The sequence below is a fragment of the Equus asinus genome, chromosome 25 (assembly GCF_041296235.1).
Source record: "Equus asinus isolate D_3611 breed Donkey chromosome 25, EquAss-T2T_v2, whole genome shotgun sequence".
Taxonomy (NCBI): Eukaryota; Metazoa; Chordata; class Mammalia; order Perissodactyla; family Equidae; genus Equus; species Equus asinus.
In genome coordinates, this window is record NC_091814.1 from 42,462,131 (window position 1) to 42,489,714 (window position 27,584).

At 37.4% G+C, this 27,584-nt stretch overlaps 1 protein-coding gene and 1 long non-coding RNA gene across 2 annotated transcripts in view; one reads left to right on the plus strand and one right to left on the minus strand.

Annotated features, from left to right (window-relative positions):
• XPR1 (xenotropic and polytropic retrovirus receptor 1) overlaps positions 1-24,398 on the minus strand; it is a 203,463-nt gene extending 179,065 nt beyond the window's left edge. Inside the window, exon 1 of the mRNA XM_044757779.2 lies at positions 24,120-24,398. Coding sequence (XP_044613714.1) covers positions 24,120-24,188 — 69 coding nt within the window. The 5' untranslated portion in view covers positions 24,189-24,398. The remainder of the gene's footprint in view (positions 1-24,119) is intronic.
• LOC123280571 (uncharacterized) overlaps positions 14,188-27,584 on the plus strand; it is a 34,646-nt gene continuing 21,249 nt past the window's right edge. Inside the window, exon 1 of the long non-coding RNA XR_006519532.2 lies at positions 14,188-23,687. This is a non-coding gene — a long non-coding RNA (uncharacterized lncRNA). The remainder of the gene's footprint in view (positions 23,688-27,584) is intronic.

Genomic DNA, 27,584 nt, shown 5'->3' on the forward strand with positions numbered 1-27,584 from the left:
CTAAAAAATTTTTGTAGGAAAATTATGTATATATAAAAATTTTGATGTCACACATGCTTAAATCCAAAAATATTCAATAAGATTCACTATAATAGAATTTTAGGCAATACAGTAATACAGTTGTGGTATAATAAAAAAATACTTGCCCTTTGTTTCAGGTTCCTGGCACAAAGCTCCAAAAACCTTTGGGATTTACTGTCTTTTGAGTACTAACGAGATGGCTCATGGGGGGCAGGTGGCAGGGCTAGATAGCTTCAGCATGGTGGTTGGACCTAGGAAAACCCAACCACCTGATTACTGTGATTAGAGGGTTAAAACTTTCAGCCCCACTCCCAGACCTCTGAGGAAAGGAGAGTGGCTAAAGAGTGAGTTCAATCACCAAGCGCCAAAGATGTAATCAATCATGCCTACGTAATGAAACTTCCATAAAAGCTCCAAAAAACGTCAGGGTTCAGAAAGCTTCCAGGTTAATGAACACATTGATATGCTGGGAGAAGGCATGGAAGCTCTGCACCACCCCTGTCCCCACGCCATTACCTATGCATCTCTTCCATTCGACTGTTAAGTTGTATTCTTTACAATAAATCTGTAAGGGTAAGCATGGCACTTTCATGAGTCCTGTGAGTCATTCTAGCAAATTATCAAACTGAGGGTGAGGGGGTGGGAATCTCCAAATTTGTAGTCAGCCAGGCAGAAGTGTGGGTAGCCTGGGTACCCCATTTGCAGCTGGCATCTTAAGCAGGGGCAGTCTTGCGGGACTAAGCCCTTAACCCACAGAGTCTGTACTAACTCCAGAGAGTTAGTGTCAGAATTGAACTGAATCGTTAGACACCCATTTGATGTTGGAGAAAGGGTTTTTGGTGTCAGTAAAAAGAAATACATTTGGGATCAGAAGTCATGATAGAAAATACGCAAACAGAAATCTTTTTGGAAAACCTTTATTAGTGGGCCACAGCTTTTCTAAGATTACATTTGAAGCTCAGACTCATGCTTACTGACCATTAATTCTTAAATTTATTTATATACAAAAGCCCTAACTGAATATGACAAAGGTATGGAACTTCTTTTAAGAAAAATGTATATAGGCTCACTATTTTCTTTACAATTTCAGATGTCTCAGAGACCACTAACTTCCAGTTGAAGTTCCAGTTAAGTGTAGAAGATCTTATCAAACATCAGAAAGTCTTTATTTCAGTTTACAGATTGGAATTTTATATTCAAGTCCTATACAAGTGTAGAGTGGTGGTTATGTTACAGTTCTTCCATAGGATATTTTAAGAAGGTAAATGAATAGACTGCTCAGAGCAGAGTAAACCTCTAGAAGTAGAAGAAGAAAGGAACAAATAAATCCAGCCAGAGAATATTTATGGAAATAAATCAATCATGAGAGCAGGTAATGTCAGAGACTCAAATATCTGAATGAAGTTTTTCTAATTCTGGAATATAATAGGCATGTGTACTCAAATTAAATGATGCTATCAATAAACCATCAATGACTAGCTGAGCAGCTTGTACACAGTAGAAGCTCAATAAACAGTTCCTGAATTTAGAAGGGTTTCTTTCTTGGAGAAAATTACTTTAAAGATGATTAACAAAGCACACTGAGAAAGCACACTAACCAGAATCTCTGACATGTAATGAAAATGAATTAAATTTTCAAAAGGAAAGGCTACCAAATTAAGTTTTTAAAAGATGATTAAAATTTTATAAAGAGAAAAAATGATAATAGTCTTCATTTTGATTATAAAACTGACTCATAATTTGATTTAAATCAAGACAACTCTCAGTGAAATCAGGGACAACTCTTTTCGCTTATTACTTTCAGTCTTCCTCTGAAAAAGAGACCCTCTATGTTTTTACAGTAATAGCTTCTAGAGAACTCCATAAATAGGATACCATCCTATGTCTGTAACAAGAGAACAGGCTCCAATTGGGAATTAGCAGGGGGAAAGAGCCTACAACGAATTGTCCATATTAGTACCTATGGATTGTTTGTCTATAATATGAGTCACTCAGAGCACTTGCCTGGGTTGGGAGCACTACATCCAAATGCAAAAAAGAACAAACTCAGAGTGTCCTTGATTCATACTGCCTCACTTTAAAGAAATCCAATACATCATAGATAACTCTGAATTTGTATAATAAATGAAATCAACATGTATTCACATGCATTACAAAAGATTTCTTTGATTTCCAAAGGATTCAAAGCAATCCTTTATATCAGCAGCTCTACACTGTAATCTGAGTGTTATTTTTGTAATAATGATATTGAAACATACATAAACTACAACAAAACTCTTAGTGCTTATAACAACTCATATAACAGTAAAATCTTATAAATTAAATACAAACACAAACAGAAAACCACTAGTGTTCAACCAACAACATTAACATGACAGGAAAAAAGATGTTTGCTGAAACAAAATCTCAATTGGTAACATGACTACAATGCTGACTGCCAATACACCTCCTCTTCTGAGTGTGGAATGCCAGTAAGACTTTGTGTTAGATGTGATGTAATTCTCCTAGTACCTCTCTCTACTATGAACGAGCATAGCAGAGTGGCTAGGAGCGATGGAGTCAGACAAAGTATATGAAAACCAACTCTACTATCAGCTGTGTAAGCTTGGGAAAATTAACTTTTGTGTACTTCAGTGCCCTCATCTGTAAAACAGGAATACTGATCACACATACCTCACAGCTCTGTTATGAGAATTGAGAACTCCTAAAACACAGATCCTTATATTAATTATGATTCATGATTATACATGAAGAGTATTTAGAACAGTGCCTAGAACATAGAAGATGCTCAAAGAATGTTAGCTAATAGAATGTGAACTGTCACAAAACTTACGTCATACAGTGGGCTGTGGCATCATTTGGCCGTCTACTGGACAGGAATACATCACTTACACATTAGATATGCCTCAGCTCTTACTAACTCTTCACAAAGTAGTACAGTAGTACCTGGAGCCAACATTACCAAACAAGCATAAACATAGGGATTGTAATCTCTTGGCTGGCATCACTAGTTTATAAGATGGTCATCTAGATGATCTAGAATATGCTCCTTTTACATTTTCAGATGATTGCTGACATGAACACATTATATTTTTAATTCTCATAGGAAACCTACAAACTCCTAAGAAAATATATGCAGATCCCAGTTTACATATGCTTAAAGCAACATCTCCTAATTATATTACGTAAACTTTCTGAAACATCTCTATTGTACAAAATAGGGTATAGTTCAAACTTAACATATATATTCAATAATATTGCCAATACAAATTTCTTATGTTGTTAATTTTTAATAACCCATAGTAGATGATCTCTGATCTCCTTTACAAAGCACAGATGGGTTTCACAGACCATCTCACAGACCAAGGAGTTCAGGAGCTAGAAAAATTCCCACTTTCTACGTTGTGATAATAACAATGTAGAACCTATGTTCTCGTTTGCTTCAAGATCCATTCAAAGTCAGCATGCTGCAATCTAATTACTGGATTAATAAACAATAAAATAACACAGGCATTTGAAGAGGAAGGGCAAAGATTGTTAGTGTTTAACAATTGGGTAAAATTTACATCAGACTTTTTTTTATCTGAAAACTTTTCCAAATGGAACTCTCGAACAATAAAATTTTGATATATTCTTAAAAATACATACATCATGTGCTGATTTACAGCACCCCAGAAACATTCTCCAATTATCTCTTTTTCAGTTTCTACTTCCTCTTTTTGCATTCCCTTCTTAATTTTTTTCACACAGAAATACTGGATAGTCTGTGAATAATGTGGAAGTCAGTTACATCTGACCTGGTTTCTGTCTCATCATCTAGAAATCAGTCATGTTTTCCTGATACTAAAATTCTAAGGACAGTTCTGTAAATCAAATTATAAACCTCAAAAGAGGGCATCTAGTATTCTCATGTGTCCTGTACAAAGAATCACCATCTAATTAATCTCCAATTCTATCCTCACACAGAAATAAACTAACCTAGCTCTATTTTGGGCCATAGAAATAATCTGTAAAGTCAATAAATCTCTCACATAAATTCTTATAGTCTAATATATTAAAATTTAAAACTAATGTGCTCCTGTACACACTTAACAATCCAAAGCCAACAGTATATTAAAATGATTTGCATGACTCAAAATTTTCATGGAATTTAAAAGTATCCCATCAGCAAAAGGCAATTTAATACGCAAAAGTTGTTACATTAAATTATTAGTGAATTTATTAAAAGTTAAAACATATACATTTATAATAGGAAGAACTAATTTGGAATATGTCATCTTATATTCACATTTATAAATTTCTACACTAACATACAATGATATTCACTGAAATGGCTTTTACTATTTCTGTGGATATCTCCCAAATCTATATCTTCAGCCACATGTCTGCTAATACAAACTCAGAATGTCTAAAATTCAATTCATTTAAGTCCCAAAGACTGCTCTTCTCACATTCTTTATTTCTGTTAATGTCATTGCCAGTATCCAAATCACACAGATTCAAAATCTCAGTTATCATCGTCTCACTCATTCAGCAAATATTTATTGTGCAACTGCTACACGCCAGGTACTTTTCTAGGTACCTGGATACATCACAAGGAAAATAAAAATCTCTGTCCTAGTCTTGTTAACATGCTTACATTCTCCTCTTTCCACTCCAGAGTTCAGCGATCTGGTTCAGTCAATGCTACTACCACAACCTCTTTTACATTCATTCTCTCCTATCCTTTCAGCTGAACTATTTCAACGGACTCTCAACTGGTGTACCAACCTATAGGTTTTCAGATCTCTAACACATCTCACAAACTGCTGCCATATCAATCTTCCCAAAGCACCAGTCTGATTCTCCTGCTTAAAAACTTACAAGGATTTCCCAATGGCCACAAAATAAAGCCCATACTCCTCTGCTGGCCTCTAAGGCACCAAGGATGGCCCAGTCTATCTTTCTAGGCTTATCTTCCAAACTGGAGAGAACAATTTCATTTTCACAACCTGACCCTCAAGCCAAAATGAATTACTTACTGCTCATTTTAGAGTCTTCAATATTTCTTCCATCTTTGCCTTTGATTATCACTATTGCCTCTACCTAGAATCTTCTACACCTGCCTTCATCTTTTAAATCTAATTTCCAAATCTTAACCATCCTTCAAGGTCTAGATCAAATTTAACCTCTTTTGTGCTTTGTCCTGATTCCTCCAGAAGGAAGTCATCACTCCCTCCTCTGAAATCTTGAAGTACTCTATTTGAAACCACTTATAGCACTTAATATTTCCACCTTATGTTTTAATTATTTATCTGTGCCACTTGTTCCCCATTTGACTGTAAAGTCAGGGTTTTAGCCACCTTGCTTCAACTTGTATAAAAGAAGCACACCATAAATATTTCTAGATTATTTAGTATCATCATTAAGGAAGTTAATGAGCTTTATTCATTCAATGAACCTTAGAGGATATCTACTCCATGCTCTATGCCAGGCTCTAGAGAAATAATGATGAATCAAACAAGGAGAAGACAGACATATAAATAGATAAATTATAATACAATATGTTGAATACTAAAAAAAAAAAAAAAAGAAGAAGCATATTGAAGGCCTAAGTAAGGTAGTGGCAATGGGAAAAAAAAAAAAGGAGGTGAAATATGGGAAAGAAAGGAGATACCAAAAAGCAAAATAGAAAGATTAGGCAAACAACTAAACATGAACTAAGGGAATTAAAGATCTCCAAGATACTGAGCTGAGGTGAAAAGAAAGATGATTAGTGATACTATTAACCAAGCTGAAAAAGCTTGGGCAAAGACAAGACAGGAGTTTGCACTGACAAACCACTTTAGTTATCCACAGGACAACTGAGATGGTCAGCAGACAGATGAAAACAGAGATCTACAATTTGGAAGACAGATAAGAGCTAGCAGTTAAGAGCTGGAAATCATCTATATAAAGATGATTTGAAACTGCCTATGCTCTAGGTAAATGAAATTTCTCAGAAAGTGAGAAGTGGGCCAAGCACAGAATCTTTTGGAATACAAAGTAGCAGAGAAGACAATAAGGAAAAACTCAGATGTACACAGTGCCACAAAAATTAAAGGAGCATTTTAAGAAGGAAGAGAGATTAAAAACTATCAAAAACTGCTCAGGGAAGAGATATCTGCACTCCCGTGTTCACTGCAGCATTATCCACAATAGCGGAGATATGAAAACAACCTAAGTGTCTACCAACAGATAAATGGATAAAGAAAACAGTGGGAGGGGGAGAGAGTTGGGGGGTATATATACACACACAATAGAATATTATTCAGCCACGAGAAAGAAGGAAATCCTGCCATTTGCAACAACTTGCACAAACCTTGAGGGGATTACGCTAAGTGAAATAAATCACAGAAAGACAGATATTGTATGATATCACTTATATGTGTAATCTAAAAAAGCCAAACTCAGAGAAACAGAGTGGTGGTTACCAGGGTTTGGGGGGGTGGGAGAAAAGAAGACATACTGGTCAAAGGGTACGAATTTCCATTTATAAGATTACCAAATTCTGAGGATCAAAGGCACAACATGGTGATTATGGTAATACTACACTATATACTTGAAAGTTGCAAAGAGAATAGATCTTACATGTTCTCACCACAAAAAGAAACAGTAACTTGTGACGAGATAGACGTGTTAGCTAAGCTATGGTGGCAATCATTTTGCAATGTATAAATGTATCAAATCACCACGTTGTACACTTTAAATTTACATAATGGTATACGTCAATTACATCTCAATAAAGCTGGAACTAAATTTTTTTTAAAAACTGAGAACATCTGAGTTAAATAAAACAACAATCAGGGAAGGGTTCATTATACTAATAATTGTTCTATTTCTTGAGCTGGATGGCCTATTCTACCTATCTGTCTACATGTCTATCTATCTAACCGGAATGCTACAACTGAATTACAATGAAAGAAAAATAGCTAACATTAGAATCCCTAGACTCTGACTTTCTACTTTACAGGATATAACTTAAACTATCAACATGTAAGATTAATAAAATATAACCTTAAGTTAAAGGAAAGAGAAATAAAAAGTTGCTTAGAGATCAAGAAGGAAGAGACTAAGAAGAGGTAATTAGATCTGAGGATCAGGAGCTCACTCGTGACCATCAAAAAATGGTTTCAGCAGTGACAGGGTAGAAGCTAGGTTAGATTGCGTTAAGCACACATGAGGACATGATGCCCATAAATATTGATCAACAATAAAAGTGATAATAATTATTTATTGAATGCCTACTATCAGATATTGTTTGGAGTATTTTAAATTTTAAATGCACTACTTTAACAGAGGCCCACAACTCTTTAAAATATAATTCTCACTTTACCACTGACGATCTGAGACTCAGAGAGGTTATTAAAGTATCTTGCCCAAGTAGTGTTTATTCTATAATCCATGCTTCTTTGAGAAAGAGACACATAGGCTCACTATTTGGAGTAAAATCTTATTTTCTAAGATTTACCTCTAATTTTGGCCTCTCAATTTTCTGATACTCTCCCTTTTATTTCCAACACTTTTCCAAACCATTAGATTTTTACACCAAGGATGGTAACTAGCCTCTGCGATGACCACCAATGATTCTTGCCTACTGATAGTAATGCTCTTGTGCAATCCCCTTCCACACTAAATAGGGCTGACCTATATAACCAATAGAATATTGCATAAGTGACAGAGTACTACTTCCAAGGCTAGGTCATACAAGACACTGGGTTTTCATCTTGCTCTCTTGATCACCCACTTTAGAGGAAACCAGCCATGAAAAAGTATAAGCAGCCCTATGGAGAGCTCCAAGTGGTGAGGAACTGAGGCTTCCTGAAAAAAGCGAGCACAAATTTGCAAACCATTTGAGTGAGCCATCCTAGAATTAGCTTCTTCAGCCCCTATCAAACTTTCAGATGACTGCAGCCCCAGGTGACATCTTGACTGCATCCTCACAAAACAGTCTGAGCCAGAACTACCCAGTTAAGTTGATTCCAAACTCTTGACAGACACACAGAGTATAAGGTAATAAGCGTTCATTATTGTTTTAAGCCACTAAGTTTGGGGGTAATTTGTTATACAGCAATAGATAATTAACACATGAATTTAAATTTGAAAAGTATTTTTATATAATAGAATGTACACGTTATTAGATCATAACCAACATCTTTGGCTTGTTTTGATCAAAGTGGCTAAGATTTGTATTCCTATAAAGATATAAAATTATGGAAAGGAAAACTACGACAACTTCAAATAAGTGATTTATTTACCAATAACACGCAAAATTGCATTTCCCTATGTCAGAGCCACCAACATAGTGATTTAACTTACATTGAATGCCCTTGAGAAGTCATATAGCCACATTTCTGAGCTGAAGCAGAACTGACCAGAAGAATAAATCAGCAACTTCTTTGTCTAAGGATCCTATTCTGACGATAAAATAAAGTTATAACAAATGCACTCTTCTAACTAATTAAATCTGTATGGTTCATTCTTACATTTATTGTGGTAACAGTTGTAAATTCTTTGAAATTAGAGAACAATCTCACTTCAATTTTTACAGGCCACAGCATCTAGCACAAGTTCACAATATGTTCATAAACTGCACAGACTTTGTAATGGAAAACCTAAAAGTCCAAAATCACCACATTAGTTAACTTTTTTAGGTGTTAGTTATTGTTATTTTTATTGAGTTATAGCATTTGCAGTTTCATGAACTATCAAAATGCACAGTCCTTTCTTATTTTTCCCAATTTTCACTATCTTTTATTTCCATACAAAATTCAAATCTCTTTCACTTACCAATCACAAAAAAGTTCTCAGTGCTTTTGGCTTCCACCCCTCTTAAAATATAAGGTTTATATGGCTTGGTAAAACATGTTAGATTTTGCCCAAATATATAATAGTTATTGCAACATAAAATTCTCACTCCTGCTCTTAGTTGCCAGTTTATCTGAAAAAAACAAAAAGCAACCCAAAGGTTCAGCAATGCTGTTTCCTATATGCCTATAAAAAATGGCTTCTAATCCATGGGTCTCAGATCACTTCACAGCTTCAATTTCAATACTGCAAAATCTTAATAAATTAGGTATTTTCTATAGGCTAAATAATGTTTCCCACAAATATACTACTACTTGTCAAAATATATGAAAATATTTGTACTTAATAAAATACTACCATATTTCACCAAGTCTAAGAGACCATCAATTGTTAAGACACACCATTATTTTATGTACCATTAAAAAACAAAAGAGAGCCAGCCCCGAGGCCAAGTGGTTAAGTTCACGCGCTCTGCTTCAGCGGCCCAGGGTTTCACCAGCTCGGATCCTCGGCACGGACATGTCACCACTCATCAGGCCACGCTGAGGCAGCATCCCACACAGCACAACCAGCGGCACTCACACTAGAACCTACAACTATGTACTGCGGGGCTTTGGGAAGAAGGAAAAAAAAAAAAGAAGATTGGCAACACTTGTTAGCTCAGGTGCCAATCTTCAAAAAAAAGAAAAGAAAAGAAAGAAAAAGACTACCAATTAAACTATGACATCTGTACAATGAATCCCAATTTCAAAGATGTTGGAATGTGGAACAGGGGAATGTGAATCTTAGAATCTATGAAATAGAGTTGATTCATTTTGTCAGAATGTAATTTCTCAAACAATGGATTCTAAAAGTCCAGCTGCCATCATTTAGTTTCCAAGAAAATGCATGACATTGAAAGAGGGTCTTGTTATACTAAAAGATTGAGTCCAACACCCTAAAATAAATGTCTGTTGAATAAATGAATAAAAGTTACTCCTATGGCTTATTTTTTTTTTTAAAGATTTTATTTTTTTTCCTTTTTCTCCCCAAAGCCCCCCAGTACATAGTTGTATATTCTTCGTTGTGGGTCCTTCTAGTTGTGGCATGTGGGACGCTGCCTCAGCGTGGTTTGATGAGCAGTGCCATGTCAGCGCCCAGGATTCAAACCAACAAAACACTGGGCCGCCTGCAGCAGAGCGCGCGAACTTAACCACTCGGCCACGGGGCCAGCCCCCCATGGCTTATTTTTAATGATGATAGAAATTAACAGCTATTCTTCATTGAAAAGTATCTTCTCTGGGTCAGGTCCCTGCTGACACCTTCATATATTATTATGCCTAATTCTCACAACAATCTTGAAAGGCAAATATTATCTACATTTTACACACAAGAAAACTAGATTCATAGAAATAAAATAACTTTTTAAAGGTCTCACAGCCAATAAACGAGGGAAATGCAATTAAAGCAAAAAATTTAGATAAAATTAAAGCTACTTTCTCTACTGCCTCCATATGTGAATAGATCTCACGTAGCGTCAAAAAACCTTTTGCTTTATCCTGCTCTTTCCTAAAGGTTCTATCTTATTTTCCTCATTTTGTTAACAGCCAAATTTCTCAAATGAAAAATACACGTGTTTTCTCAAAGACTCTAACTTCTTAAAACCTGGAGGAAAGTTAGCAAAAGACAATTTACCTTCAGAGTTCACCAATGACCTCCTTTTGTCATGTCCAAAGGCCTATCCTTAATCCTCCTCCTCAGTGACCTGTCTACAAAGTATGTCACTGCTGTTAATCCATTTACCCTTAAGACCCTTGACTCCTGTGACAATGTCTTTCCAAGATCTCCCCTATTTGCATCTCTATTTTCCTGCCTTACATACTTTCCCTTAGTGAATTAATTCTTTAACTACTACCTCGATTTTAATGAATCTTATCTTTTCAACAATTTTTCAAGTTTTAGCTACATAGCTCTACATATAAACATTTCACACCTGAAATGAGGATATTTAAGACCTAATTTCATAAGTTTACCACCCCAAAAGTAGCTATTTTGTACTAGTTTCTTTAGTTTAAACCATTATATTGAATTCTTCCTTCCTTCACTCCCTATATCTGGCTATTCATTCAAATTCTGTTATTTAAAGCACAAATACTGAAGCACCCACATAAATCACTGTGCTGCCCACCAGAAAGTGATACACTAGAAAATGTTTAATAGTATTACTTTATCTTTATCAATGATATTTTTATTTAATTTCAAATACTAAGGAGAATAAAAACATCTAACTACTGAAATATTGTGTACATTTGCAACTTACACAATTTGGAAGGGAGATGGTACTTTAATAGGATATTCTGTGTTTAACAAGGCAGCTTCACAAAATATGCATTAAATTACTATTAATTATTGATATCATATTGTTAAAAATTTTAAATCATCGTTATTATAGTTGGTTAAATATGATTTAATAAATGCTCCTTACCTAAAACATTTTAAATAATATTGTCTCTAAAATGAAAGTAAGAAAGGTCAACGGAGAACTTCAAAATACTGCATTTGATGATAATTTCTTTCCCTATAACATTTTCTTCTCTAATACTGTATGCTTACAAATCAATTCTGAAATTCTAACAAGGCTCTACAACAAAAGTGTGAAATGAAAAAGGAAAAAGTTATCAATTTTCTTCCCAGTTTTTCATCTCTATCAAAAAACAAACCTTTAAAACTTTATAAATTAATCTTTTTTACTATCATCAACAACCATCAACAAGTAGTAATATAAACTTTCTGTTCTATGAAATACCAGACTTTTTTAAAAAGGTAAAATTCTTTCATCTTCCATTTGTTAAAAATCGAAATGAACAGTATCTAAGTTGCTTTTTCCTAGTTATAGTTTCACTGACCCCTCTCCCCCTTGTCTCAAAAGTAAATGAATCAACTAGGACACTGTAGTAAGTTACTACACATAGTGAGTATTATACTTACTGTCCTAAGTGCTTTCCAAATATTAATTCATATCATTTCACATGATTCTCTAAAGTATGCATTATGATTATCCTCAGTTTAAGGATGAGAAAACTGTGGCACAGAAAGGCTAAAAGACTTGCCCAAGCTCACAGGGTTATTACAATTTCAATTTCGGTGGTCTCTAAATCAATGTATTTCCTGATTTCTCAATCTATCAAGAACTGAATTTTTGAAAATCCATGATACTAAGAAAATAAATCCTAGAGAAAACATTTTGCAGCCCTCTTTAGCAAATATCTAATGGCAGCATAATTTGAAATATTCATATTTCAAATATGCTTATTCTACTCAAAAAGAAAGGTGTAATCAAAAAGATGCATAAATTCAACAAAACTAAAAGAATAAGAAATTTCTCAAAATTGATACCAAAGTAATTCATTCCCAGAGCTCTAGCCACACTCTGTAGGTGACAAACATGACTTTTCTTATAGGTGACAAACATGAACTTTTCTTATTTTCTCCATTCACTGCCTTCAACCATGCTCTTCTGAATCTCTTTCTCATCCCTTGACATCTCAGGCAGATCCCATGGCCTTTCAGTCACTTTCTGTTATTTAAAAAAAAAAAAAAGTTGCTAACTATGCCAGACACTGCCAGATGCTGGATACTGACAGGTATCTACTATTCCACCTGACACAGAGTAGGCATTCAGTAAATGTTATATATTATTACTACCATATTTCATCAAATCTAAGATACCAGTAATAGTAATATATATCATTATTTTATGTGCTTCTAAGAAAGAAAAAAAGCCTGCCAATTATCTATAACACAGCCATTAATTATAAGATATATCCTGATTTTAGATGTTAAAATTTGGGAAAAGTACATATTAAAATTGATTAAATAAGGTATTAATTCAAGTTCTCATTATTTTTGGCTATACTATTTGGTTTTCCTGTCTTTGGTCTTGTTCTCTCCAATGCATCCTCCAAGATCTAAATTATACAAATCACTTTGCACTGATCCCTCCCCTATAATCTCTTCTTTAAAATCCTTGATGGTTCACACCCAGGAAACGTTTAAAATCCTAAGTATGGTATTCGAGGTCCTTCACCCCTTAATCCCTCCCAATCCACATTTCCAACCCTATCAGCTCTCCAACACAGCTACTAAACCAGATTATTAATATGCTTGCATGCTTCCACCTATCTGTGCCTTTGGTCAATATTACTCTATCTGCCTAGATGGCCCCCAGTGCCCTCTCCCTTCTTCACCTTGTGATCAACCAAACCCTACTCAATCTCTAGTACAGTAGTCCCCCGTTACCCATGGGTTCACTTTCCATAGTTTCAGTTACCTGTGGTCAACCAAAGCGCGAAAATACTAAATGGAAAATCCAGAAATAAAGAATTCCTAAGTTTTAAATTGTGCACTGCTCTGAGTAGCATGATGAAATCTTGCGCCATCTCACCCAGGACATGAATCATCCCTTTGTCCAGGGTATCCACACTGTATATGCTACCTGCCCATTAGTCACTTAGTAGCCACCTCAATTATCAGATTGAGTGTCCCAGTACCGCAGCACTTTTGTTCAAGTGACCCTTATTTTACTTAAAAATTGCCCCAAAGCACAAAAGTAGTGATGCAGGCAATTCAGATATGCCAAAGAGAAGCCGTAAAGTGCTTCCTTTAAGTCGAAAGGAAAAGTTTTTGACAATAAGGAAAGAAAAATAATTGTATGCTAGGTTGCTAAGATCTATGGTAACTTTTATTACAGCATATTATTATAATTGTTCTATTTTATTATTATTGTTGTTAATCTTTTACTGTGCCTAATTTATAAATTAAACTTTATCATAGGTATACATGTATAGGAAAAAATGTAGTATATATACGATTTGGTACCATCCACAGTTTCAGGCATCCACTGGGAGTCTTGGAATGTATCCTCCGTGAATAAGGGGGGACTACTCTACCCAGTTCAAATACCACCTCTGAGAAACTTTCCAAGATAAACACCTTCGATCTCCAGAGCAAAATCAACTGGCCATTCCTCTGTAACCTAATCACAGTATACTATGATTAGGAGACCACCCAAGATGTGAGCTCCTCTAGGGCAGGAACTCACTTATCTTTACTTTTCCATGCATGATCCTGACAGTGTAACACCATGTTAAGAAACCAGGCTCTGAAATAAAGACACACCTGTGTTTGAATTCTGGTTTTTTTTACCACTCACTTTGTGACCACAGGCAACCTACTTAATCTAAGACTCAGTGTCTTCTTAAAACAGGGATAACAAAACCTAACTTTAAGGGTAAGGATTAAACGTAAAATACCTGACACACCAGAAACAATCAATAAACATTAGCTGTTGTTATCATCATTATTATTTTATTATTAAAAAAAATGGAAGGGATACTCACGAATACTAAATGAATTGGTTTAATACATATTCTGGTTTTTCTCTAGTCATATATACCCTGACTTTGGCTTGGTAATGTGTTATAAGTGTGGGGGGTATAGAGGTGTACAGGTACACCTTTGTACCTGTACAAGTAACACACATGTAACCTGTGTTACCATTCAAACACAGACATATATGTTACAGAGGAATGGCCAAATGATTGTTCAACTTTCCTCAGTCTTGCTCTCATCTCTACCTAACCCCTTAAGCCTTACCACAATTCCTCAGTCCTGTCATCTCACCTAAGGTAGGTTTCTACCTAGACAATGGCTAATTTTCTGTAGTTGAGTAGACAATAATATTTTTAAGGTTTGAGTCTCATAATTTACTCAGTCTTTTAATTGGCAAATACAAGAACTATTTTAAATGTGATCTAATGGATGAGATTCAGATAAAAGCATCAATGCAGAGTATTTAAGTAATCGTTAACAAGAACATTTAAATTCATATTGACTCGCACAAAGAAAATTCATTCTTAAAATTTAAAAGCAAAGAAATGTTTATACAGCAGTGATAAGCCTTAGCAAGGTATAGCAGTGAGCCAAGGGCCAATATTCTTATTATAGTCAGCTGGTTGTGAGACTCTGACCACATATCTTGGCCTCTCTGCCCTCAATTTATTTATCTGTAAAAGAGAGGGGTTGAGAAGTTCTTTTTCAACTCTAAAACGAATTCTAATATTAAAAATTAAATTTTAATTAGATAATTGAAAAGAACTAAAATTAGATATCCACTAAAAACGAAAGCAACTCACTTAAGCTATTTAGACATACTTAAGAATACACATGTGCCTTTCCCCCAATTTAAAAAAAAAAGAATACACGGACACGGTTTATATGTAACTGAAATGAATACAAGTTACAAGTGACCAGGGAGAATTAATTTATTTTAAAACTACATAATTGTTCCCATCTAGTTTCCTTACTCTGTATTAAAAGGGTAAGGACAATTTACTAGTATAAATACCACAGATAACAGGAGTAACAGCTAAAACCAATGAAGCCATTTTCCAAGAAAACATGAACCCATACAAGCCCAGAGGGACAAAGTTTGAGGCTCGGTTTTCCTTACAGAGATTCTGTTAACCTAACATTATCTAATACTGCTGAGCTCTGTAGCAGAAATAATTTTAATAGCAAATATATAGCTCTTACTATGTGCCAGGCATTGTTCTAGGCACTTTTCATATTTAATCCTCACAAAAGTCTTATGACTACTATTATTATCCCCATTTTACAGATGAGGAAACTGAAGCACAGAGAGGTTAAGTGACTTGCCTGAGGTCGCTCAGCTAGTAAACTGTGGAGCTGGAATATGAATCTAGGCAGTCTGGATTCAGTTTGTTCTCTGTATACATTACTAACATACTAGAATACAACGTAAAATAATAAGCAATAAAATGAATCAGGGTGATTGTATTAACTCAGCCACTAACCAAGCCATGTGATCTTGAATCATTTAACCTCTCTGGATTTCATTTCCCATTTAAGCAAAAAAAAAGGGAACTGGGCTAAATAATCTCTGAAATTCCTTACAGGTCTAACATTCCATGATCTAAGATCGAAAAGCCAAAACCCACAACTCTGGCATAGTGACAGCTATGTCTACTTTTCTTTAGCTTCCTCTTTTTACCCTTATCACTACATCTCATTATCTTTTTCTTATAGCTCATCTTCATAAGGTCCTCTATTTACCAGCTGCCCACCTAATAACAGTTACACTGATAATCTTGAGGAAAATATAAATTAAAGAAGTGAACTCTGACCTCCAGACGACACTCTACTACCTCCAAATCATGTAGACTAAGACCTGGGACTAAAAATCCTAGACCAGCCATTACTTCAGCAGGTGCTCAAGAACAGGTCAGACCATGCTTAAATGTATGCATGTATAAATGGACAAATTTATTTTTTATTTTACACAAAGCAGTATGATGTAGGAATTAAGAGCAGGGGCTCTTACAATCTCATCTCTGCTATCCACAATTAGCAGTATCAACATAACCAGTTACTTAACAGCTCTAAGACTCAGTCTCCCCAATCTATAAAGAGAGCTAACAATCTACCTAAATAGCTTGCTATAAAGAGAAAACGTTTTTAAAGTACTTGCAATAGTGCCTGACATACAGTAAGCACTCAAAAAATAACAGCTGTCATTACAGCCACTGCTACCACCACCGTTGTTGTTTACAATTCCTATAGAAAAGCAGGAGCTCCAAAGTATGACAGATTTGATTTCAAATTCTGGCTGTACTACTTACTAGGTGTGTAGCCAGGAAAAAACTGTTTAATCTCTCTAAACTTGGGTTTCCTCATCAGTAAAATGGAGATGATAAATCACCTATCCTGCAAAACTGTTGTGAAGATTAAATGACAACATATGTAAAGCAGCTGACACTTGGTTCCTAACTGCTCAATAAATGTTAATTCCTTTTGCCTTAATGACAAGCTGACCACATTTCCACTAATTCAATTCAAAGAAAAGAGAATAGACCTGGCAATCTCAGAGAAGCCAACTTCCTTTTCTCTATCGTCCTTTGTAGTGGGAGAGACGCTAGAGAACCCTCACCTATTGGATTCCCTTATCCTCTGATGCACTTCCTAAGACTAGAGTTTATTCTCAGGCCATCTCCAACCTTTCTGAAAGGAGTCCCATGCTCTAAGACAGCAACACTCAGAAACCCTTTCAGTGAACCCAAAATGTCAAAACTACTGTCATAATAATACTGTAACTTCTTTTGCTTTTTTCACTCTCATTCTTTTACCAGTACACAGTGGAGTTTTCCAGAGGCTACATGAAACGTGATGTCATGTCTCACGGCTAGTAGAAGGTGTGCTTGTATACTCTCGTGTTTTAAATATTTCTCAGTTTTAATTTCTCATATAGCATATATCAGGAGACGCTGGAATCCTCAATAAAGATTCTAAGAGTTTCAAGTGGTCCTGAGACCAAAAAGTATAAGAACCAGTGCTCTAAGATACAGAAAACAAAACACATGGATTACTCTGTGAATTACAACTTTACCAATTTAGCCTAAACAAGTAATTCACACAGTAATCTAAAAACTTCCCACTTTCCTGTATGCTTACATTTCAGCCCTTCAATCTTCAAAAAGATCACTTATTCACTAATTATTTACGAATAACCAGTGACAGAACCAGGTCTAAGGACTTATATCTCTTTATTCCTGGTCTAGGGTCTTTCTAAACACGGCAGAGTCATCCTCAATAAATAAGAGATGACTATGTTTTCTTAACATATTGTCCCTCTTCTTACAGAGAATGTGAAAATCATAAGTTATGGTTACAGCAAGTTATTTATATTTTTCTCTGGCCTCTAATAAATAAACACCTTTTAAGGATTTTCTGATCAACCTCTATAGATACTACACCTGCTTGGTGATGGGAAAAAAATAGGTAACTAAATTTCCTCCTATAAACAAATTAGATTTAAAGATGTATAATACAAAAGTTTGAAAAGCTAAGGAAAAATATTTCATATCATTTACACAGGTGATCCAAACTTATAATCATGCTCCAAAAAATATTATTTTTTTCTATTTTTAAAACAATGAAGAGCTAGAATTTAATTAAAAGTTTATCAGCCTACAGCAAATAGTAGAACCCCTATAAATGTTTGTTGAATGAATGAACAATCTTTTAAGGCATCTGTTGATGAGCTTTGCTTACTTGGCTTCTTTAGCATTAATGAGGTAAGGAGAAGACCTGCAAAGGCAAAGAGAACTGGGCAAGAACCCCAGTGAATTCTGACACTCTCTCAATCCCAAGAGCCAGTTCCCACAAACCAGCTTTGGTTAAGCTGTACAACTTGAGCAAAGTCTTCCAAACTCTTTTATGTCACACCTCTATCAAAAGAAACAAAACAAAAAAGGTTCACTATGCACATCCAATATATGTATGCTTATTTATAAATTATATCCTTCTACAACTGTGTACACTATAAAACAAAATTTTTTTAAATAGAAGTTTTATTTAAAAGATGAGACAATGGTAAAATAATTTTTACCTTTCATTTATGAATAGTACAAAATATTTTCAATCTAAGACATTATCATCAATAACAATACTTTTAGAGAACAATATAACTGAAAAGCTTCATTTTAAAATCTCAGTTTATGGGGCCAGCCCCGTGGCGTAGTTAAGTTCACGCACTCCACTTTAGTGGCCTGGGTTCACAGGTTCGGATCCCAGGAGCGGACCTACACCACTCATCAGTCATGCTGTGGCAGCGACCCACATACAAAATAGAGGAAGACTGGCACAAATATTAGCTCAGGGGGAATCTTTCTCAGCAAGAAAAAAACAAAAAACAAAAAAACAAACCACACACAAAACAAAACTTAGTTTAACATTTTGTAATACAGTATTTCAAAGGTGTACTTCAAATTGCAGGATTCAGTTAACTTTGAAACTAGATTATAACAGCTAAAAGCTGAAAAACAGACCTCACAAAGGCAGAATACTCTTAATACATAATATATACTTAAGGTGAAGTTCACTGTGGATGACAGTGGATGTAAAACTTTATTTCAAAGAACTATCTTAATTATTTTGAAATCTTTTGGCAAACTTCCTGTCAAGTCTATTAAAGCGTCATTGTTTGTATCTGTAGTTTGGCTGACAAAAAGCTAGTACTAGAAGTAGAATTAGCAGCCCTGCCATTTTCTTGTTGTTCACGTGTGCTTTCATCACCGGTATAATCTTTCAGGCTTCTTTATAGGAGTCTTTTTTAAGTCACATCTATTTTATAAGGATTAGTTTAGTCAAAATTATATAATATCCATAAATTCATTTAACCATAAACTGGATTAACTGCTATTTGCTGAAAGTGAACAAACAAGAGGAAACTATTAACAATCCTTCTCGTTCCTTCCCTCAGAATACTTCCTAAACAAGGTCACCGCATCAATCCGTTTATCAAATATTAGTAAAATTCTATTTCTTCTTTGCCTTATGAATAAAAATGAACATAACTAAGAGTTCTAATACTGTCTTCTCTTACTCCATAGGAGTTTTGGGTACTCTCCTCTGGGAGCTAGAAACCCCTAGCCAGCACAACTCAGTCAGTCTCTCAAACCCTTTCCAGATCAGTACTGGATTTGAAGCCACGACTAATTTTCCATGGTGACCCCGGGTCAAATAAGATTCTTAGGTTCTTATGATCTTGGCCTTCAACCAAAAGCTGATCCAAAACCAACCTTCAGGGATGCATGGACAAGCATAATCTTTCCAGGATACTCACCCTAACACATCTTATTATATAAAGATAATAAAGAACAGTAATAGCTTCCTGTCTTACACCACATTCATTCACTCATTTAAGAAAGATTTGTAAATGCCAGGCATCTTACTGACACAATCATTTACAAGTGTTATCTTAAATGTGCTATACAGTACTTTCAATTGCAGAAGTGCTTGAAAGAAAAAGTGTGGCTTGTGCCCCATCGGGTGGCCAAACTGGAAATTTCAAACAAGTTCCAGCAAGGCAAGTTAACCCTAACTAATCAACATAATACCTTTGGGAAATTGATGCCTGCAACACAAGTGTTCTCACAGGAGAGTTCTATAAACGAAAATCACAATAATGTTACAGCAATGTTTCCTTAGACTTGAAAATAAGGGATGCACAGTTTATGCAGAATCTATCCTTTCCCAAATCCTGCAACAAAAAATCAATCCATGACTATCACTTCCTATTCATTTAAGTTAAATAAAACAGCTTCATTGGATCAGCTTTCCATTCACGGATTTAATTCTCTTCAAAAGTTTTAAAAGAACACTATTAATTTAAAAGGACGCTATTAATAAGTCCTTTAAGTTTTGTCCTTTTCATATATCAAACATAATTAAACCATAAAAATGTATGGCGGGGCCGGCCCAGTGGCACAGCGGTTAAGTGCACACGTTCTGCTTTGGTGGCCCGGGGTTCGCCAGTTCAGATCCCAGGTGCAGACATGGCACCGCTTGACAAGCCATGCTGTGGTAGGCATCCCATGTATAAAGTAGAGGAAGAAGGGCACAGACATTAGCTCAGGGCCAGTCTTCCTCAGCAAAAAGAGGAGGTTTGGCAGCAGATATTAGCTCAGGGATAATCTTCCAAAAAAAAAAAGTATGGAAATTTAGAGCTGGATGGGTCCATAGAAAATATAGGGCTGTGAGCTTAGGAACCTTTAAGTCCAGTTGTCTCACTTTACAGATGAAGAACCTAAAGCACAGAAAGAGGAAGTGATTTCTTCAGGGTCACACAGCTTAGGGTGATGTGACTCCCAATGCTTATACATCTCTGCTCAAGAGACTAGCTATCTATACATGATTCTGGACAAGCCACTTGACCTCCTTGGAACCTTAGTTTCCCTGCCTGAAAAAACAAGGAGGTAGATAATCTCTAAATTCCCTTTAAACTTTAAAATCCTGAAATTCAGATACCTCATTATTTTAGTATCTTATGAAACTACAATATACAATGAAAAAAACCATTCCTGGTTCCTGAGAAACCAAAGCAGCACAGGACCCTAGGGAAGAAAACACAAGTCAGCAGCCTAAGGCACCAAATATATTTGCTTCTTTTGCTAATATTCTGTAAAATATTAACATGGTCATTCTAGTCTATTTGGTTGCAACGGGTCTAAGTTAATTTTGATTAATTAATACAGAACTCTAAAATATACAATCACTCATTCTAAATTTTAAAAAAGTGTTTTTATAAAGATTTATTAATGTTCTATTTTATATACCAAGATTTATACTCAAATAGATTACTCGACCAACATCTGGATAGTCTCTGCTCATTTGTGTTTGTTCTTTGTAAAAACTATTCACAAGTGGATCAAATAGATTTTCTTTATATGGTTTCTCCATGTTGCTCTATTCTTTTATGCTTGATTTATTTATTTATTCATTTACTTATTTATTTATTTATTCTTTTATTCTGCCTATGAAGACTCAGTCTATGAACTCCACAGTTCATTTTTAAATTAGAAACTCTAATAATTTTTAGGATACTGATGGGTCACTAACATTAATAATTTTAGCAATCCAAGGAATAAAAACCATTAAAAGTTAAATCAAAAATGTATGAACTACAATGGACCTTGAAAAGCTCTGACCCTGTATTCTTACTTTATGGAAGAGGAAAGAGCCCTGGAAAGGCAAAAAGATTGTCCCCAAGGTCTCATGGCTAACAAATACAAGAACTAGCACTTACTGTGTGACCGTGTATACATTATACATATAATTACAGATGTAAAACAAAATTTTCAGCTTCTATCTAATGCTCTGCTTATTTCAAATAAAATTTAATATAGCAAAATGACATAGAAATGAAAGAAGCTGAACAGTTATAGTGGTTCACTGCACTAGAAAGCACCCTAGGCTAGAAATCAGGAGCAATACACAAAAATTTCACCACTGGTGCTTGACAAACAAATTCAAGTGTGTTCTACTAAGTGCTTCAAGAGCATCATCTTCATACATGAGAAACTGCGTGTTGCTGCATTATGAGAAGTTTCTTTTCTCTAGCAAAGGCTAAGATCTTTTATGATGTCCCTTTTCCCCAAAGTTTTTAAGCTGCCAAAATTCCTGGACTCTAAATACTCTTACTGATGCCTCTTTAAGTATTTTTAAAAGAACAGCACCAGCTCTTGAGAAACAATATACAATACAGATCCCAACCCTATAAAAAATGTCTTCAAGGGCTCCAATTCACAAAGAAAAGTGGCCCTTATTTAATTTTGCCTACCAAACAATGAGCTTATCCAAAACAGGAGTCACACAGTAGGGACTCCCTGCAGAATAAAATTTCAATTATCCACAATAAATGAATTCTTCAAAAAATAATTTATAATTGGCCCAGGAAAGATAATGCACTCACACATATGCCCAGGAATTTTGTCCCTCTGTGACCACCTAGAGTAACCATTCAGGACCAATATCCAAATGGAGTCTATGAATGAGGAGTCCCAGAATTACTGTGATTACTATGGTCACAAAGCTGACGTTACAAATCAAAAGGTAATTGCATTTTCAAACTAAATCTTATGCTTCCCCTTCCAGCCCCAGATATTCCAAATTAATACAATTCTATGAAACAATTAAGTGCTGTAATACTTAAAATGAATCATAGCATACAACCAGCCACTATTACTTCTGCCCAAACCAAGCATTCCATACCACATAACTATAAGATGTTTCTTCAGCATGCTGTATTCTGTGCATCTATGAAGAACTGGCAGTGGTGCTGAAAATTACTACTAAAAAGATGAAAGACCAATACCTTCCTTTCAATAAAAACCATCGTCTGGACTCTAGCCAAGGTTTTAAAACTGACCGAATGTTATTAGAAACAATAAATCAAAAACTCTACAGGCTGAAAAGCTAGTCTCTTATTTCATTCTCACAAAATGTACCCACAAAACACTGTAAGAAAATTAATTGACAAGAAAGCATTAATAATTCTAGGCCTTTCATTTCTGGCAATAATCAAATTCTGTATATTACAAGGTGAGTTTATTTTACAATCTGCTAGGTTCTGTTTAGCCCATCTACCCTTTCCCTGTTTTCTTCAATCATTACAAATGCTACATAAATAAATAAACTCATGTTATTGCCTAAACATTCTATCACTGAACTTAAATAGAAATTAAATGGAGAACTAAAAGATTTTAGTTCATAAAATCTAACCAGCATATTCGTGTTCATATTGATTTTATACTCTTTGTTCCTGCACATAACACAGATGTGAATTCCTGGAGGTTATAGATAAGCCTTTCTTTCTCTATCCAGGAGCTGAATTGCCAGCTACTGAGAATAACCTACTGCAATGCTTAAAGCCCCTCAGGTATCCTGCCTTCTGAATATATAAATGGGTTCATTATCTTTACTTTTCCCCATATCAATATTAGGTTCCTCATCACTATCTTTTAAATACCCCCCCAGGAGCTGTTATCACAGAAATTGGGGGGGGGGGGCATGACTTCTATAATACACAAGTATGTTTTAAAAGTACGTTGTTTACAATATAGTACTTTGCTCCCTAGCTAACAAAAATTTTAGGAAAGAGAAGCTGAAAATTTTAATAATTCTCTTCTTTCCACCTTCCTCTTCCCCCGTCACTCTATTCCAAAACAACAGAACAGCCCAAACCAAAGACGGGATTACTTTGTACACTTCATGCAATCAGTAAAAAGACAAGTCCCCGTCTTGCTACCAAAACAGAATAGCTGATTCCAATCCGTTTGCATCCTGTAACCACTGCCTATGTGATAGACGTTTAAATCAAGTTTCAACCCTGCTACAAAGCCTTTGTCAACACTGGGCAACCGGGGGAAAGCCGAAGGGCTCTGTGGAATGAAGGAAATCACCGGAGGGGCTCCTCTCGGAAGAGCAGGACTCCTCGGCGAGAGGTGAGCAGAGAAGCAAGACCTAACCTTGGCGAGGGGGCGCTCGCCCAGGGTGGGGACGCGAGGCCAGGGCGCGCGGGCAGGGGGCATCGGCGCGGACCCCCCGCGACCCCGGGCCGCCCTCACCCCGACGCCCCCACCTGCGGCTCGCCCTCCAGCACCGTTCCCCAGCCCCGGCCGGGCTGTGCCCTCCCGCCCGGCCCGCCGCCTGCATATCCGTTACCCCGGCGGCGGCGGGGCTGCGGGGGAGGGGAAGGTCAGCGGGGCCCGGAGGGGGCCGGCCGCGGCGGGGATGCCGCAGTGGCTCCCCGCGGCACCGGGGCAAAGTCCGCCCGGGCGCGGGGCGGGAGCGGGAGCGGAAGGCGGCGGTGGAGGTCGGGACTGGAGAGACGGCGGCCCCTCCGAGTCCTCCCACACCCGGGCCGCCGCCGGTACCTCATACTGGATGTATTGCTTCCTCCACTCGGGAGTGATGTGCGCGGAGAGGTGCTCGGCGAACTTCATCCTGCCGTTTCCCCCTCACTCCCACTCGGGTCCAGCAGTTACAGGCGGCGGCGGCGGCGGCGGCAACAGCGACTCCGACTCCTCCCCACATGGGCCCCGGCGCGGCGCGGCGCTGCGCTTCTCTCCTCCTCCGCCGCCGCCGAGGTCTCCTCAGAGCCGCCCTCCCGCCATCTTCCTCCTCCTCTCCATAGCCCCGCCCCGCCCCGCCCCGCCCTCTAGACGTCATCGCCATGGTAACCGCCTACGCCGCACGACGAAAGGGGCGGAGTAAGGGGTGGGGTTGGGGTACGTTCCTGAAGGCCCCGCCCCTTCTGGGCCGGACGTGCTGGAGGCACCTCCCCTGACCTCTTCCGTCTGCCTCCTGTTGGCGTTACAGCTGCTCTCTACCGCCTGCTTGGGAAGCAGCAGTGTTGTTATTGCAATTAATATTAATACTGTAGCAACGATAATCCACACGAGACATTTATTTTTGCAAAGAACTGTAGCAATATTTTTCCGTTTTAATATTTATTCTTCATAAAACCGTTAAGGATGGATCAGGATTAGTCCAAGTTGAGTAACTGAAACAGACTAAATAGTTAAGGGCCAAATATATTTAAAGGAACTGTAGTTTACACGCTCTAGGTGCTCAATAAATACTTGTTGAATTTAATTAAAGGCATCAGTGCCAAAATTGGCATGCTGCTTCTGAATGTTAGTGTAATTATCTAGTCCCATGGGCTACCAGAAAGACCAGTAACAACACCTGGGCCCAAACCAGGATGGGAGGGTACCACCTTGACTTGTGGCTGAGCTTCCTAGAGATTAGGAGTGCGGTTGAGAGGGAAATCAATGTTGAGAGGAAAGAGAATCCCCTAGAGGTACGATAGTAACCCCACCCCTAGGGAGACCAGAACTGGGTCTGGCATCCAGGCAGAACTGTCTTCAAGGAGCACGGGGAATAGATCACTCACACAGCTTGGCACTATGAGTGTAGGAGAGATTGTCCTGGAGGACCTGAGTTGGGACAGAAACCCAGGTCTTTTCCTGAGCAGAGGAGTCCTGGATAATAATAGCTCATGTTTAGTAAGCACTCACTGTCCATGTACCAAACACTATTCTAAACCCCTTCCACGTACTTCGTCCTTTAATTCTCACAATTTTGATGAGACTCAAAGAGATTAGCGGACTACTGTGATGAGGACAGTATTCTGAGCTATCAGTCTCTACTGTTGGCTTTTTTCCTCCATGTATTTTCCCCCTTTCCCTCCCTCTTAATTCATGCTAGTAGGGGTTCTGCAATCATTTCCTCAAAAGAGGCATGAGGCATGATGGAAAATAGGCATAGGCTATGAGTCTTTCTGACTTTTGTTGTACAAAAGCCTCAACTTCTAGTGAAAGGGTAATCAGGGTCAAAAAAGAAGAAGAAAAAGAGAAGGAGTAAGGACTCTCCACACCTCAGCACCATAGCCCTCTGGCCACCACAACAATTTCGCTGTGCTGCCTCTACTGGAGGTCAATGTTGCCAAGAGAAAGACAGAGGCAAAAGAGAGGGCTACACTCCCAGGAAGGAGGAACAACCACAGAGAGGAAATGACTGCATGGTGTGCCTAGGAAGACGGAACCAGGAACAGCTGCAAAAGTGATAGCTGAGCCTTTAGCCGGATACGGACTAGAATGGTAGACTCTGGGCAGCAACTGCTGTAGACCATGGCATCCTTCTCCCAACAGAAGCATATCTTGGTGCCTTAACTGTACACTAGATTCTGGAACCATGGTCCAACCCAGGGAAGAAAGGAAATCCTCAATACTCTATAACCAACAATTCTTAATTTTTCTCATGGCTGATCCAGAGCCCTGACACTCAGTTGGACATGAAAATCTTAATTTATCTCCAAAAGCATATTTAACAATGTTTCCTCACTCCTAGCATTGCATCAGATATTTCACTCACAGAACCATCACATACTTAGTATTTATGGAACACCTACTTTCTGCAGAGCACCTGCTTTCTGTGCTAGGTAGTGCGAATGACGATGGTGAACTGAATAGTTTTACTCTGAATCAGAAGGCCCCCTTGCCTTACACTTTCTTTTGTAAATAGGCAAATAACTCTTCATTTAACAAAACTGTATTGAACACTATGATATGCCAGTCGTGCCACTTTGGAAATGAAGGACAGTTCAAAAATGAATAAGACTCTGTCTTTTCCTTGGAGGACATCACAATCCAGTCAGAAAGGCAGGCAAATAGACCAGTAGCTAGACTACAATGCGATATGTGCTGTAACTGAGGCATGTACAAGGAAACCAATATCCAACTGACTGGGAAGGAAAGGATAGCATCCCAGAGAAAGTGGTTTTGAAATACAGTCTTAAACAATGATCTGACAGGGAGAAAGACACCCCAAAAATCTCAAAGGCAAAAGGCAAGAAGTCAGTATTGTTAAAGAATGGCAAGAAGTTGTCTGACCTGAGTATCCTTTAAGGTGGCTAAATGTTCCCTCCTCAGGGGAACTCTCCTTATCCCCTCTTTTCCTCAATCTGGGTCCCATATCCCCTTGGTGCACTCCCCTCAACGTATTGTCAATAATAATTTGTGTCAGACTATGAGCTCTGTGAAGACAAATTGCTCATTTCTCCTGTTTTCCCCAATTTAGCATGGTGCCTGGCATTCAAACATTCAATAAATGTTGAAGGAATAAGGGAAAGAAAGAAGGGAGAGAGAGAGGGAAGAAGGAGGAAAAGGCAGTCTACATAGAGGGAAGTTTCAGGAAGTCAAGTTAAGTGGGAACAAGATTGTGAAGGAATAGATCATGACAGTATAGGCAGTGCGGGATCTTTGAAGGAATAAGTGACTAACTCAGGCTTGGGAAAGCAATATAATATAGCTTCCTGGTTTTGAACACTAGCGCAGGGAATAGACAGACCTGAAATAAAATCCCAGCCCTGGCATTTATAATCTGTGTGACCTTGGGCAAAGTACGTTAGCGCTTAACACCTCGGTTTTTTCATCTCTCAAATGGGAATAACACCTCCCTAACAGAGTGTTATGAGGATTAAATGAGATCCTGTATATAAAGTACTTCCCACAATGACTGGCCTCTGGTTGACCACTCAATAATTGGCAGCCCCTCAAAAACTTCTGTTAGCAGTGTGAAGAATGGACTAGAGTGGGCGCAAACTAGAGACCAGTTTGTTAGCAATCACCCATGTAACACTTACTCTGTGCCAGACACTGTTCCAAGCGCTTTACAAATACAAACTTATTTAATCATCACAAGGACCACAGGAGGTAGCTATTAGCATTATCCTCATTTTAGAGATGAGTAAACTGAGACAGAGCTGTTAAGAATCTGGTTCAAGGCCACCTACCTAGTAAGCGGTAGAGCTGGGTTTGAACACGGGCAATCCAGCT